Source organism: Macrobrachium nipponense, chromosome 7 (assembly GCF_015104395.2).
Source record: "Macrobrachium nipponense isolate FS-2020 chromosome 7, ASM1510439v2, whole genome shotgun sequence".
Lineage (NCBI taxonomy): Eukaryota > Metazoa > Arthropoda > Malacostraca > Decapoda > Palaemonidae > Macrobrachium > Macrobrachium nipponense.
This window is the reverse complement of record NC_061109.1, coordinates 104,210,752-104,227,872: the sequence shown is the minus strand read 5'-3', so window position 1 is coordinate 104,227,872 and position 17,121 is coordinate 104,210,752. Positions and strand designations below refer to the sequence as shown.

At 37.9% G+C, this 17,121-nt stretch overlaps 1 protein-coding gene across 1 annotated transcript in view; it reads right to left on the bottom strand.

Moving 5' to 3' along the window:
- The window catches only part of LOC135217115 (discoidin domain-containing receptor tyrosine kinase B-like), a 165,994-nt gene that overhangs the window by 50,205 nt on the left and 98,668 nt on the right, over window positions 1-17,121 (bottom strand). The window contains exon 4 of the mRNA XM_064252817.1: window positions 3,626-3,857. Within this exon, the coding sequence (XP_064108887.1) occupies window positions 3,626-3,857 (232 nt within the window). The remainder of the gene's footprint in view (window positions 1-3,625; window positions 3,858-17,121) is intronic.

Sequence of the window (17,121 nt, the reverse complement as noted above, 5' to 3'; positions counted from 1 at the left end):
CCAGATAGCAAGAAGCTGACTGATCCCAAAGCTACAAAGGCAAAATGGGTTTTAGCAAAAGCCTCATCTCATAAGAGGGTGCAAGTGGCAAGTGGCAAGTGGCTTTACAAAAGGCAAACTGCTCTTAAAGCAACTGACTACTCCTGTGGCTGCACAGGATTGGCTGGACAGCAAGTAGACAACTGCTCCTGAAACCACCTGGGTCAGGTGGACAGCAGGAGGGTGACTGTTGCTGAAGCCATACAGTCTTAGCTGGGTAACAAGAACCTCACTGCTTCAAAGAGCACAAAAGTCCAGCCAAGTGGTGAGTGCACATGTGCTCTCGAAGTGACATGACAAACCAGGCAGTGAAATGCTAACTGCTCCCAATGTATCTTAGGTGGGCTGGGAACCAAAGAGGTCCAGCCAGACAGCCAGAAGCATAGTATTCCTGAGGCCACATGGGTCAGATAGACAGAGAGACTGACTGCTTCTGAGTCCATATGAGGTTGGCTAAGCAGCGAGAACATCACTGCTCCTGAGGGGTACCAGCCAGTTAATAAGAGGCTATCTACTCTCAAGGCAACATGGTCTAGCTGGGCAGCAAGAGGCTGACTGCTCCTACGGTCATATGGGTTTAGCTAGAGAGAGAGAGAGGCTACCTTAAAAGAACTCTCTCTCTCTCATTTCCACACCAGTTATTATTGGTCTCTTCCTCTAATACATTACCTATTGGTGACAATTCTCCCTACCTCTTTCTCCCACTTTCGTGTACATCTTTGGATTTTTTATGGAACTTCATAATGCAAAGCAAAACAAGAAAAATAAAATTATACCAACAATAGTACACTTGATTCTATCAAACTCATATGTGAATGCAAAATATAGATACTATAGAGACAAAGACAGATTAACAATTGCCCTACTAAAAACAGTTGAAGGCGAATACAATCTTAGAACTTACTTAGTTCAAATATTCTAGAAACGAAATGAAGGAACCCTTTAACATAAGAAAGATGAGGTCTTCGTAAGAAACATTAAATGTGAGGGAAAGTAAAACAGACAATAAAAGACAGAACAAAGAGAAAAGTGGTTGTAAAAAAGAACACTTATGAACTCAAGAAGAGAAAAATTTATACGAACTTACGGAAACAGGAGTTATAAGACGAAACGTCTAGTCACGGAATAAATCAGAGAAGACGGAAAAGTAGCCTAACGCAACACGGGTACCTTTAAAAAAAAAAAATTCAACCGATCCAAGAAACTCTTGACAAAGAGAAGAAGGCAGATCAAACATGGCTTACTAAATGAGGAAAGTCCGAAAAAAAAAACAGCAAGCACACGCTCCTTCGACAGATACATTACAGCAACACTACTTTCGGAATGTGAGTCAGAGGTTGGGAAGGATAGGGGTGGGTTCAAGTCAAGGAGGAGAAGCTCTATACCCTCCCCCCCCATTCCAACCTATCAATCGTGTGGCCTGTGTGAACTCCTAAGGGACTAGCTTGTGTTCTTAAGGGTACAGGATAGGCTTTAACGTAGATAGGTGTTAATTTTCGTTTAACAGAAAGCAGGTCACTGGATATCAATCACTCGTTTGTTTTCCTGCTTGAAGAGATTCTTCCTGGGTTATCCATTCTATGCCGTGCCTTATTCTTCCCAAATCTTCGAATAAAATCATATCAGAGAATATAATCCGAAGGCGTCTCTTCTCTGACATACTTCCTCTTCCTCTTTGCTTTTATTGATGCCAAACAAGTTGCTTTCCCTCTTAAGTAGCCAATGTTAGATTGATAATCAATTAAGGACATGATGGACATAAAGCACGTAATCTATTAGGAACGCAAGGGACTTAAAGCAAGTCATTTAAGTTTTTTGGCTACCAAATTGCTAGAGTATTTACACAAGTAGTAAAACATAAGGAATGGCACATGATTAAAAGAAGGCATCATCTTTGGTTTGAATTCCTTTACATAGTGAAATTGTTTAATCTCAGTTTATGATTAAAATTAATTTAATTCCTCGTCGGTTTTATATATATATATATATATATATATATATATATATATATCTATATATATATATATATCTCTATATATTTTATATCCTATATATATATATATAATATATATATATATATATAGATATATATATATATAATATATATATATATAACATAGATATATATATCTATAGTATATATATATAATATTATATATATATATATACTATCTTATAGATATATATATTATATAGATATATATATACATATATATATATATAGATATATATATATATATATAAATATATATATATATCCTTATAGATATATATATATCTATATATTATAGATATATATATATATATATATATATATTATATATATATATATATATATATATATATCTAGTATATATATATATATATCTATAATATATTATATATATATATAGATCTAATTATATAATTGATATATAATATAGAGATATATATATATAGATATATATATATAAGATATATATATATAGATATAGATATTATATATAGATATATATATATATATATATATATATATATATATATATATATATATATATCTATATATATATATACTATATATATATACATTATATTAATTCAAAGCTTCCTTGCAGATCTGTCAAAGCGAATTATATTTTTAGTCATATATCATATGTAATTAATTTATCTTTTTAATCATACTGATATTTTAAATCTCTAATATTTTCCTTTAACAGCCGTGCCAGCCTTTATATAGGACTGTGCGAGTAGTCACATCGTATCACTTGCATTACTATGATGACAGGCCTGAAATAATGGCTGAAACAGCTGCCGGCAAAAAATAAATATGGCAGCAGACCAACAATTTTCATCTTCTCCGGAGGACACACAAATATACGTACATAGATCCACACAAAGCACACGCATATATATATATGTATATATATTATTTATATATATATCTATATATATCATATATATATACATATATAGATATACATAAATATTTCAAATAAACAATAAAAATCATTATATGACCTCGAAATTCAACTTGTGTGTCAAATACAGCCAATGCTCCTGGTTTGGATTAAGCCGATATAAACCAGAGCATAAATTAAATGTGAAGGAATGAATTGACAAATATAAACCTTATGAAAACCTTACAAAACAAATCCTACAGCTACCCAGCTCGATCAAGTTAGGAGAGGCCGAGAGGGAAAGGGCGTTCATTCGATTGCCTCTGTCTGTAGTACTATCCACTTCCTGAACAAGTAACGCAGCAGCATCTCAATTCCTCGCAGATCGGGTTCAATAAACATAAGTGACCTGTTTTTGTTACATAATAAATTACGGGTCATGATGCCTCGTTCAATGTCCGAATAGAATCTTCACCTTTTAACTTCCTTTATCTTATTTTATGCATATATTCATGTTGGAACAATCCACATAAGCTATTACCTTGAATGTATGTAAATGTCTTGCTAATGACACTACAAGCAAGCTTGTATTACATGGCTATTAAAATATAAAAGCAATAATATCGAACTTTGCAGCAACACAGATCATAACAACAGCTATTGGATAAAACAAAATGAACAAAGAAACAAATATATATGAATAAACATACCTCTTTTCCCCTGCCATCGGAATAGGTGATCCAGTGCTCTAGACCAGGTCGCCAAAACTGCAACTTGTACTGTCTGGCGAATTCCATGCCCTCACCGTTCCCGAAGCGCCCTTGCACTTCAACCTTTGTCACTACGTGGAGACTCCCAAGGTTGACCTCCAAGTATTCGGTGCCTTCCCGATACACCATTTCTCGAGGACACCACGCCCCTCCGCCAAGTTCAACGTGCGCTCTGCGAAGAAACAAAAAAAAAAGGCGTCAGTGAATTCTAATCTCTCTCTCTCTCTCTCTCTCTCTCTCTCAGGAAAACCCATGCAGCTCATTAAAACATCTGCGATAAAATAACTTATTTCGATCTAATGACTTTGAATCTACAAGTTCAGCCAAAGGCGAGCGATATAGAGTACTCACTCACGATGAGCTTTCAAACAACCGCCGGCGTATACCGGGAATATAAGCATTCGCATTTAAATGACCAATTTCCGGGTGTATGGTTCTCCGCTACGAATCTGCTTTCGGTCACTCTTCATCGAATAAGTGGAGACTACTACTCTCGAGATTAAGACAACAGATGGTATTACGCCCTTCGACTGGCGGCGTATAGGATCGCTTTCGAAACTGGTCTCTAATACAAACACGTTTTCCTTTGCTGTTACGAATTAACTGTATCGACATCCCTATAAAGGTCAATTAAGGCAAATTATGATTCAGTAACTACACGCATATTCTCCAGGCAATGAAGACAGCAGTAACCTTTAACTGGCCAAATGAACCTCTCACAAATAGGGCGGCTGTAATTATGCAATTTGTATGCCGTAAAACTGACCCGGCAAGTCACTTCTTGTTCGTCGACAGTGGCACTGTTTAATTATGGGACTCCAGCAGCTAAACCATGAATGCAGTGACAGCTTAATCGCCATAAAAGGAGATATGTATTCCCGCGCTGCACAATGGATGATTTAATCGTTTTTCGCCCCCATAAAATCATCATCCATCTCCAGCTGCTAATATTAATTTGTATTAAGTTCAGCAACGTGTTTTTATGTGTTATCCACGCTGCCATTTTATTTTCGAAGAGAAAAGTCATAACAGAGATCTGATCAAATTATAATTTGGTCAAAAACCGGGCCGGTTCATTTGTCTCTTTCGAGTATGCGAGGAAAACGAGCCAAATACAATAACGAGACACCTATGTTGGTTGAAAGCTGAACGTAAATAGCTATGACCATTAAACCAGTAAAAAAATCCAAGTTCACAAGTATACTCAGCATCAAGTGATTCGTCAGATGTTTGATGTCTGGGTAAAAGAACAACCTGCGAAACTGGAATTCACTGCGCCATGTGCAAGCTTTTATTTATAAGAAGTATTTAAATCCATTTTTTCCATTTTTCGTAGGCAGTGACGATGTCATAATTTGTAAAGGCGTTTCCTGACGAGTGAGTTTACCTAGTTTACCTTTCTCATGTACGTAAAGAGTCTCACATTAGTTCTTATAAGATATTAAAGAGTAACAATAATTCTTTAAATCAAACAAATCCCTCATCGTTTACAACTACTAAATAATGAACGTAGCTTTCCTTCTATTCAGGCTAAGTGGTAAATCAAACATAGTTATAAAAAAAAAAGCCATTCAGAAGAAAAGAGACCCACCTTCAAAGTTGGTCGCATCTGACACCTCTAAACATTATTGTAATCCTTAATTGCATAATAAATACAATAAATAAGAACAACAGAGGCAGCCATTTTCCATCTTTACGCACACATAACCTCCCTACTTCAGCGTGCGACCAATAAATACAAATCTGCGAGTTTAACCAAAAGCATTTCAACATTTCCTCTCAATTAATTTCTCATTATTACTCACTCATCTGGATAACGCTTTTGGAGAACCGTTTCATTTTTCCCCTCGGCAATATCCATCCACTCGGAAAGCGAATGGGAATAACAGAATGGGCGATCAAAACAAGACGTGTGGTTTGGAGGTGCAAAAAGGAAGAAAAAAATATATACGAGTAAACATAAAAGATAAAATTCGAGCTGAATACCGTTGTTGCATGTGGCAGGCAAGCAAGCAAGCTGAGGTAGGCCAAGCGTGAAGGAGGATAGGGTGAAAGAGATTTTTCTCTTTTTTTAAAGTCTTTGGACGAGGGCATAGAAAAGGAAGGAGTTCGTCTGTTGAATGTGAGAGTGTCGGGGACTGCGGCTAATAGAAGTTATCAAATGGAGTGTTGCTGGAAGTTGGTCATGCAGGTAAAGGATTTTATAACTGGAACGCTGAGGTCTGCAGCTGCCACTTTGTTTTCATCGTCTTTTTAGATGTTATATTCGGCTTTGCTTCGAAGCGTTCACTCACGTTTAGAAACACAAGGGCATAAAGGAAGCCCATGAACTAAAAGGGATAAAACAAACAGCCAAAAAGAGATCAACTGGAAACAGTTAGGAGAGTAGAAAAAAAAATGCTTATTTAAAAAGCACGAAACGTAATGAAAGGTAGATTGAGGAGAAAAAGCAGTAAAGAATGAAGATCAAGAGCAATCACGATAGTGAATCTGAATGCGAAGAATATCGTAGCAATCATCTATAGTTGCAGGAAAACAAAAACTAAGAGGAATGTTTAAAAAGTCGTCAATAGGGAGAAAATAAACTCTAATGTCATATAATTTACATTTTTTACCAAGATTGTTTCCATTGCGATATTTCTAATTTAAAAGAAGAGCTATTAAAAGTTAGATTGAAGAATTCGCCTTTCATGGAGCCTTTTATGGAAGTAGCTACTGGTCTTTGAATTTACATAATAAAGAAAGTTAATTAAAATCTTTCAAAAGACATTTTTTACTTACAAAAGATTCGCTTCTGAAACCAATTACGCTTGAGAGAGAGAGAGAGAGAGAGAGAGAGAGAGAGAGAGAGAGAGAGAGAGAGATTCATTAACTTAATCGCTGTGTGGATAAGGAAACAAAATCAATCCTTTTCTGTCCAGACGTATGACGAATAAATCACCGAAAATAATTCGCCGTAAAAGCACCCATCCGGTAAAAGAGAAGTTTCGCAGGGTTACGGGAATGATTTCGATAATAACAGCAATTATGGCCATCAATCGTCCCATAATGACATTATTACATCATTAATAAGGATGATTAGCTGAAGGCCACGATCGTGATGACATTTACAACTTCCAACGACCAGAGACGCGATGTCGAGGGCAATCTTAAAACCACACTCACGTCATTTGGAAAAAGAGAAAGGGAATTATGCTCTTCGATTCAAATCATTGCACATAAGATGTTAATTAATATATGAATACATTTGCGTTTGCAATGGTTGGATTAGTAGTTAGCTAATTATTTCGAACGTTTTATTGCTTTCACCTGAGGATAAGACACATCTGGAGCTGAACTAGAGGTACAGAATCAGTAGTGCAACTCAAAGAGATATTTTCCTTATAATGGATATTTGGGAATCTGAGATGGAATTCTATGAGGCTCCACATTTTTACGAGTCAATTCTTCACACTCCTACTAGAATTCCATCTCAGATTCCAGATTATCCATTATAAAGAAAGTATCTTTTGAATTGCACTACTGATTCTGTACCTCTAGTTCAGCTCCAGATGTCTTATCCTCATATGAAAACAATAAAACGTTCGAAATAATTAGCTAACTACTAATCCAACCATTGCAAACGCAAATGTATTCATATATTAATTAACATCTGTCCTTTTTCCTCTATGTAGCACATTCAGATATAGACAATCTAGTTCAAGAGGTCACCGCCAGGTGCTTTCCCATTGCCAAAAAAGCTTGATCAAGATTGTACAGCTTGACCAAGGGTCACCTGGCAGTAACTTCTTTCTACCCTTCAGGCAAACATTTACGAATATATGCAGTTCACTTTCATGACTATTATTATTATTTTTTTTTTATTTTTTTATTTTTTTTTGCTCTATCACAGTCCTCAAATTCGACTGGGTGGTATTTATAGTGTGGGGTTCCGGGTTGCATCCTGCCTCCTTCGGAGTCCATCACTTTTCTTACTATGTGCGCCGTTTCTAGGATCACATTCTTCTGCATGAGTCCTGGAGCTACTTCAGCCTCCAGTTTTTCTAGATTCCTTTTCAGGGATCTTGGGATCGTTATTATTATTATTATTATTATTATTATTATTATTATTATTATTATTATTATTATTATTATTATTGTTGTTGTTGTTGTTGTTGTTGTTGTTGTTGTTGTTGTTGTTATTATTATCATTATTCAGAATATAAACCCTATTCAAATGGAACAAGCCCACAGTGGCCATTGACTTGAAATTCAAGCTTCCAAAGAATATGGTGTTCATTAGGAAGAAGTAAGTGGGGGTAAAGGAAAATGCAGAAAGAAGAGAATTCACTTATTAAATTCGAAAAAATAAATTATTAAATTCATAAATATATAAAAATCTGGGCACATGAAAACTCGTCGGTTGCGTGGGACGATATGGAGAGGCAAAGCAGGTCAGAGTGAGATTGACTTTATTCTCAGAAATTGACCTGCTCTGACCTGGCTTGCCGACGGAAAACTACTGATGAGTAAATCGAATGGCAGGTATACTGTATACGCGACCAGTGCGAAGTTTGGGGTTCTGTGACACTAAAAGATTTAGAGGGAAGAGTTAAAGTTACCAAGTACCCGTTAGCCTTTTGATAAAAAACGATTTCACATCGGAAACAGTAACTAAAACTGTGAACAGGATAGAAATTGTTTCAAAATGCTCCGGCTCCTGCAAAATCGAAGATTCCGGTAAGACCTTATTAAACACTCATTTGAGTTGAGGACAAACATCAATTCTTTTTCGTTTCGAATAAATCTTCATAGCAAATGCAACCAAATGTGCAATGTCATCCTGCCAGTGATGGCAATCACGGACCATTGAAAGCCAATTCCCACAATTCGCTGAAAATTCCTCCCGACTGCTTATAACATTTACCTAGTGTCAATTCACTTCCTTCTTTTTCCAATACGAAAAAGGAAGGCTTTATTATTCGCTTTATAAACTCTCGTATGTGGAAACATTAATGCGACATGACAGTGTTTTGTTTTCTGGTCAACACGTTCCGGAATCTGCCAAATTGGTAGAACAAGCAGCCAGACATACAAATATGCTCACCTATCACGAAACGTGGAAGCGAATCTACTTTTCCTAAACAAAAAATGAGCCGGGAGACATCTATGAGGTGAGGCTTACAGGGTTAACGTTGCCCAGCACCTACTAAACTTGACTTACATGTGGCAGTGTGGAGCACTTGTGCGTGCCTTAGACCCATGTGCATATTGTTAGAGTGAAGAGGGCCGGTGGCCCCCTGAAGAGAGCTGACGTCCTCTCGTGTCAGCCCAATCTATCAAGCCCTTCAGCCTCTCGAGTACTTAGCGGTGGCCGACATCTGCCTCGGTCGCTCCTCGCCCAATTAATTGTCACTTGGCGCATTTCTTGCCCCCACTTTCCGCCTCCTTCCCCCATTGTTTTTAAGGACGCCCCCCTATCCCTTTCATCGCGTCATTACCACAGCATTTGCTTGGTCATTTATTGCCCTTTTTATCTGGCATTCCTTCGTCGCACCCGTTCATTCGGGTTCTCTTCTCGTTTATTGGTACTTTCTTCCCCCGAAGTTTAAGGATCGTGTTACCGGAATTTTTCCGGACCTTTACAGCTCACAGTGTTGCCCGAAACTGCTCCCGGCTCTAATGAACGGCCTTCCTGTCGTTTGTAGTCCAAGTAATCTCATTTTATAACTCTTCCTCACATGTGTTGCTGCTTGCATTGTACATTAGTTTCTCGAGCTTGTCAAAATGGTGTTCATCTTTTTTCCCCTGCGAGCGCCAGCGCCATTTTGTTTTTTCATTTTCTCTCTCCTCCAGTTCTCATGATTTACCCCCGGTTACCTCATTCACTTATTCCCTCGGTTCATTTCCATCACAACCAGTCAGAGCTTCGACACTTTCTCATTCATAAACAACCAACCAGCCTTCCAGGTCTCATTCTCAGGAAGATAAAAGTTCTTACGGGATATTCTCGCAGGGCGTTCCTTTAAGCCGATCACCTGTCAGCACAACGCTTTTATCCAATCATGACTGTCTACTCCACACAGTCCACCTCAAAGGACGGCTAAAATTGTAAGTGAGCCCTGGGCAAAGGACAGGGTGTGTGAGTCGAACTGTCAGTTCTGGGAGAGGCATCCAACACCCATCTGACATTCCCACGTCGGCCATCTTTAATCGGGGCGTCGATCAACAACTGGGTCGATGAGTCTTCGAAAATTAAAGTTTACGTGTAATGTCTGGCGGTAAAGGCGAGAGGAAAGTGTGTGTGTTTGTGTGTGTGTATCTGTCTGTGTGTTTACGTGTAGCCAGTGTTCACGCCAAGTTTGCATGTGAAATTCTGCCGTGTCTCGAGACACTTATGTAAACTTTGCCGCTATCATTCAAGCGCGATGCGAGGCATCGTACTAACAGACAGGGGGCGTTCCAGCACATGCAGTTTTTAATATACATTTTGTTATTTTTTCTAGCACCCCACTGAGGGCGGAGGCTAAAATGTTGCGCCGTCAGGCGTGAATTATAAATCGTCAGAAGCATTATTCTAAGTGCTTCTGATATTCTGCCCTTTTAACGACTAGAATTAACGATTATTTTGCAGCGTTTCTAAACCAATGTTTATGATTATGATGACGATAGCAGTCATTGAGATATCTTGTGAAGAATTTTACCTCTTTATTGTTAAGTTCATACTAGTGCTTTTATTATAAGTATTGTTATTATCCATAATTTACCGACGTTCACATGGAACAAGACCAAAAGGCCACTAAGCATATTTGGGAGCTACCACAGAACAGGAATTTCATATAGCAAAGAGTGAACAACAGAAACTAGACAAGATATTAAAACCGAACTCTGCAGCAAAAACCAGCACCTTCTCGACTATTCCAAGGATTGAAAGGAGGAATGGTAAAGATATCAAAAGAAAATAAAAAGATTGTAATGTTGGATGAAATGCTGGCAGGGCGGATGAAAAACAGGAAATAATATGAAATACCAAAAAGGATGATATAATGGCAGGAAGGCATAAAAACGATGATAGTCTTTATCTTTGCAAAGTATGTAGCCAGCATACCTCAAGGAGTGTCTGCATATCTGTATACTTTATTATTATAATTGTTATCGTATGCATGGTCAATGTTTCACACGGTCTGTATGAACAGCCCTGGCTACTGCGGGCTTTAACACAGTGATGTGAAAATGAATAGAACGAGTCTACAATCTAAATTGCCCGGTGCATGTGATGATTTTAAATTTTCTATTTCAATTTTGAACTGATGGCATAAAATCGGCTCGACAAAATTGCAATTTTGTGAATTGCCCTAGAAACAGGCAAAGTAATGAAAGCAAATTTCATTGAAATATGGAACAAATTGAAAATGAAAGTTGGAAAGAAACGGGAACATCGACTTTCGGGACAGTTCTCTGTACCGAAAAACAAGCGGAGCAGAACAGTTGGAAGGTAGGTGGTGTGTGTATATATTATAATATTATCATATCTATAATATATATATAATATAATATATAATAATCATATTATATAATACTAAATCTCTGCAGTTGGGGGACAGGATTTCGCTGCATTTTTATCTCATCCCCCCTTTTATTTGTGGATGTCCTCCTCCTATCGTTCCTCACTAGGTCCACAGGCTTTTACTTTTTATAAGCAAATACGCCCACGTACTGTGAACAGCTTTATTCTCGCAAAGACATTTCAGACGGCAATATACCAACAACTTTTTAAAAACACCTAAACGCTCTGTAATAAGCGATAAATGCTTCTCAACATTAGTACTGAAGCTTGCAAGGAAAATATGTGACAAAAATAAGAAAAAAGAGAGGCCAACGGAAATAGCAAATATGTCCTCTGCCAAAAATTCTTTCTGGAACCACGAAGGAAAACATGGTCTCCATATGCTTTACTCGTCCTTAAAATACAGCAGAAGACTTTCCTTCCTTCCGTCCCTTTCCCGCACGCACTCTCAGGCTGCTCATATCCAGGGAGACTCCACATTTTCTCCGCGACTTTTTAGCCCGAAGAAAAGAAACATTTTTGTCATCGCTTCCTGCACTGCTCTGCCTTGGTCTTCTTTTATGGCCCCACGGACTGGCGCAAGGAACGGAATTTCACTAAATTACTAAATTAAGTATTTTATGTCAGTATATATTTCCTAGGGAACAGTTTTTCTGAAAATTTAATCCAGATTTCTTTAAGCCAATGCCGCTAGCATGGAAAAACAGGTGTGATCGAAATAGTGATAAGAATGGGCGTGGTGTGGTGTGGTTGGGTGTATGGGTGTGGGTGGGGTGTGGGTGTCGGACCTCATTCTATCGAGAAATAAGCAGTGATAACGGGAGCATGAAGAGAATTCCAAAGCCCATCGGTAATATGGAAAGAAACATCTTCCGAACTAAGCAATCTCAGTGTTGATCTACACTCAGTAAATATGGGAAAGGTAGCATGGTGGGTGTTACAAAGACACCTGAAGGAAAGAGACTTTCTCTAACACAAAAAAAGGGACCAAAACAGTAATCCGAAGATGAAGAACGAAAGCACAAGGACTCAACGCAGCAGATGAAAAGCGGGACCTACCGAAGAGTGATCAAATGAAGGAAGGCCCCTGTAATATCTATAACCGTATCAAATACTCACAATACACACTTCTAGTAACTAGAATGACGAAAAGAACTTTGATGAACATCAGACCAAAAGCCGAGATTTTTAGAAGCAGGTTTAATTATCTGAACCTGGTGATCACTCCAAGACACGGTTGAATATATGAACAGCGAACTGTAGACTGTAAATAGTAGGAGGTCATTTCATTACATTTTCTCTTTACTAAATGAAAAATTCGATAGGACGTTAGACAAGGAAAAATAGGTAAAAATTGCACCTTGGAAGCAAACTGATTTAGAAACTAAAGTTGGAACAGGCTTAAACTCTGCATATGTCTCAGAGGCAAATGAAGTGTATGAATTAACAATAAACAAAAAAGGGCAACAAAAAACAGAAGAATCACAGAAGGATTCAGACTCGAGCACACAAATGAATATCTTGTCTATTCCATTCATATAATTTTCTGCAAACGAAAGAGGATATAGAAAATAAGCTCCAAACATGAAATTCGATATTCTTCTACACATCAGCATATCCAACGAAATCGCGTTAACAAAACAAAAATAAAACACAAAAAAACGAAGAAAAAAAAGAACAGTGAGACTTTCCCCTCCATAACGAAAATATATTTGTACATGGTAGAGCATATTTGTAAAATCACATGAAATATATCCATAAAATTTCCCCTTCAAAGGGAACTTTTTGTTACCAAATACAAAGCTAAGAACACCAAAAGAGGGCTTTGAACATACGGAGAATAAAATATATAACGAAAAAGAAAAACGCGAAAGCAGAACAAAAGTGGAAAAGCTCTGCCGAAGAGAACAAATAGAAATCTGATGCCTCCCGTGTAATTTCATTAGGGCAGAATTCATCAGGGGAGCGATATCCAGAGAAAGAAGCGGACAAACAGATGGAGAACTCTAATTTGATGATCCCCTCTTGCTGGGGACGACCACCGACACGAAGAAATTAGAATAATGGCACAAAGACCATCAACAAGCCAGGCCGGTCACTGCCGCGGAATGTCGTCTACCTATCTGCCTCTCTATCTATCTATCTATCTATCTATCTATCTATCTATCTATCTGTCCTTCCACCTTTCTTCTGTCTTTTCATCTGTGTAGGAGCATCATTTGTTAGGTTAGAGATTGGCAATACCGCAGTCTTTTCTCTTACATCTGATAGTTCCTTCGAGAAATATTAGATGCAAGGAGCTTTATGTTTTCAGCTTTTAAACGATATATACATGAAAAACGCGAAAAATACAGTTCCATAAAATGCTGTTCTAAATTTTGACACACTTCAGCTTTAGTAGACGCACACCATACAAAACAGTTTATCCTAAGGTCACGAAAATTTCATTCGTTGCATTTCTACTCAATTTCAACCGCTTAGTGAAAAAAAAAAAAAAGCAGAAGTTAAAGCCACTTCGGGTCCAAAATAGCCCTGACATCATTACCAAGGAGCGGTCAAACGAAGAGTCAGACCATATTTAGTGGCCGTATAGCTCCCAGAATTTTGCCTCGAACTAATAAGGTCCCGCAGTTATCAACTGTGAGAATCTTAAAGTGCTGAACAAGATGGTGCTGTTGGAGCATATCGAATTTTATATAAGGCAGATGAAAATATAAGAAATTCTTACCGGCTGCAGTAAAAGTAGGATCAGAGCAAGAGTTCCAATCGTTTGGGACATGCCAAAACAAAAAAATTGAAGTATATCTTAGTTTTACCAGACCAATGAGCTGATTAACAGCTCTCCTAGGGCTGGCCAGAAGGATTAGATATTTTTACGTGGCTAAGAACCAATTGGTCACTTAGCAACAGGACCTACAGCTTATTGTGGGATCCGAACCACATTATATCGAAAAATGTATTTCTATCACCAGAAATAAACTCCTCTAATTCCAAGTTGACCGAGCCGGGAATCAAACTTCGGACCACCGGATTGGCAGCCGAGCGCGAAAACCAGTAGTCCAACGAGGAACTATACCGCACCAAAAAACCAGAACGAATAAAATAATGTGAAAATACCGAACAAGGCGTTTGTTTTATTTTATAGGTTTATAAACACCACAAACATAAGACAGATTCACCACTGATGTCTTAAACCTTCAAGATGAACAAAACAGGAACAAAACTTCTTGCAGTTTCTCACACGGCCAAAACTGAAGCACCTGAAGGAAGAGCTTGACAAAAGAGACGGTAGCAGTTTCCAGCGACTGCTGTGTCATTCGCCTTCCCTTCGTGACTGGATCTCATGACGTCACCTTATCATCAACGGGGGACAAAAGAATTCCTTCCAAAGTCTTTATTTGTGGGTTACGCCGGGAGGCATTATCAATACCGTGTTCTCTCCCGAGTTCAATTTCCTTCTTTGTGTAACACCCCATCATCCTTGAAGGAAATGATGTCCATTTTTTTTTTATTATGAGGAATCACTTGCCTCTCATACTAATAATATAGGATATCATAGAAATTCCTTTGCTGATTCTCCTACGTATTATTCCTCTCAGGATCCATACAGAGAGCTCTCTGTATGGATCCTGATTCCTCTAATCTTAAAAACGAAAACTGTTCTTACGAGAAAAACAAAGCGCAGAAAACAACGTGTGTCTCGTCCTTTGGCATTCTTCAGCAAGAAACCTCAAGATACCAAAGCAGAAAGAAAAAAACAAAATAGAAGAATTTTTGAAAAAGGAAACCCCCAAATCCCTCTCATATACGTTAAAGAGGCGCAATAAGGCCTATCCTATAGTTTCCCCATTTATGGTCAGCCCCGGGGAGAGATGAGAGACCTGGAAAGAGCCGGGTGGCGGGGGGGGGGGGGGGGGGGGGGGGGGGGGTGGGGGGGGGGGGGGGGGGGGGGTTGGCGGAGGGGAGGAGGAGCTAGCTGAGGATACTCAGTAATTCCTGCCGGTGGTAAATGCCCGAAGGGCTTAATGGAGGCAACTCTTAATTGGCTTCAACCACCGTACGACCCTAAATAGATTAATCTGTACCAAGGGATTGCATACACGTAATTTTCTCTTCGAGAATATATCTTCTCCGCTTTATTTCTTGTGGCCTCTTTCAGGCTGGAAATGGGTTTCTATACCCTTCAGGAATGGCACTGAATTAAATATTGGTCGTGGGATCAATGCTGCGTCATCACCAGCCGTCAGGGACTAATACCCTAACTGTCAGGTGGGAAAAATATTTAATGAAACGAAATGGAGTTTGCAGTATCCTTATTGATGAATTTCGTTCACCGACGCGCGCTTCCGACGTTTCTATAACTAAACTTTCAAGTTTTTAGTAAAAATAAATTACTGCACATTTTGTAGACATCGGGTAAACAACAATATATTTGATGGAGCTGTTCAGTGCATATTTCACCAACCTCTATATAAAGATATATATAATTCTATACCATACGCATCCAATTGTAAGGCTTAAGAGTAGACTAACATTTGCCTTGATCAATTTGTTACCTGCCAACCTTCTCTGACCAAGCTCCAAAAACACGTTTCCGTTTTTTCAAGTCAATACTATGTATATATATATATATATATATATATATATAATATATATATATATATATATATATATATATGTGTATATATATATATATATAATATATATATATATATATACTAATAATGATAGTCAAGATACTTACATTCCTGGTCAATTCATACTTGCATTCATCTCGAAAAGATGAATGCAAGGACAAACAGAAATTATTGAACGCCGTAAGCAAAGAAAATGGACATAATAGCAACAACAACAACAACAACAACAACAATAATAATAATAATGATAATAATATAATTCATTTCAGCTCAGGCCCCTTATTCAGAGATAGACTATATATTCATACACTTTTTCCAAGTGTATCGAGACTCGGATCTTTGCTTATATAACGGAATTGCACATGAATAACAGAATGCCTAACACGTGTGAAATATGTATTATATACGGATGCACGAGCACAGGCACACACACATACATACATACATATATACATACACAATTCATAAATACAAATACACACACATATATAACATGTATAACTGAATCACGAAAGTTAGGAACGTGATAAATCCATAAATAAAGGTATATGCCACGAGGGAAGATAAACAACGGAGTAGCTGCAAGATCTTTCGACGTTCAAACGTTCTTTACTTAGCAGTTCTTCTGCTAAGTAAAGGACGTTTGAACGTCGAAAGATCTCGCGGATACTCCGTTGTTTATTTTCCCTCGTGGCATATACCTTTACATATATAATATATTTTCTCTCGTGGCATATACCTTTACATATATAATATATATATTTGAGGAAGAACTGTTTTTAAAAAATGAATTACTTAGATAACACTCGTAAGCGGTGATGAATCTGTCATCTGGAAGCCACTTAGCACATCGCCCCTAAAAATAAAATTCATAATGTCACTAAATGAAATCTAAAACATTCGCTAGACGAGAGCGAGACTCGACCAAAATAACACTTCATATTAGCCACCGAAAGCAAGAGATGGAAATGAAGCTGCCTCAGAGAGAGAGAGAGAGAGAGAAAGAAGAAATCCAACCAACCAAGGTCGACGGTGCGACACCAAAAATTCATTAGGAATTACCGGGGAAAAAAAATAAAAACACTGTCAGCGCCGAAGTTTTTCCTTTCCCTTTTCCACCCCCATCTCTTTTTTTTTTTTTTTTTTTTTTTTTTTGTGATCTCACGGATTCGTGACCGTGAAATTAGTTTTCGTTGGCGATCTTCATTGATATTCATCGAGTCGCCTGTTTCGTCATTAGTGTGCTCTCCCTC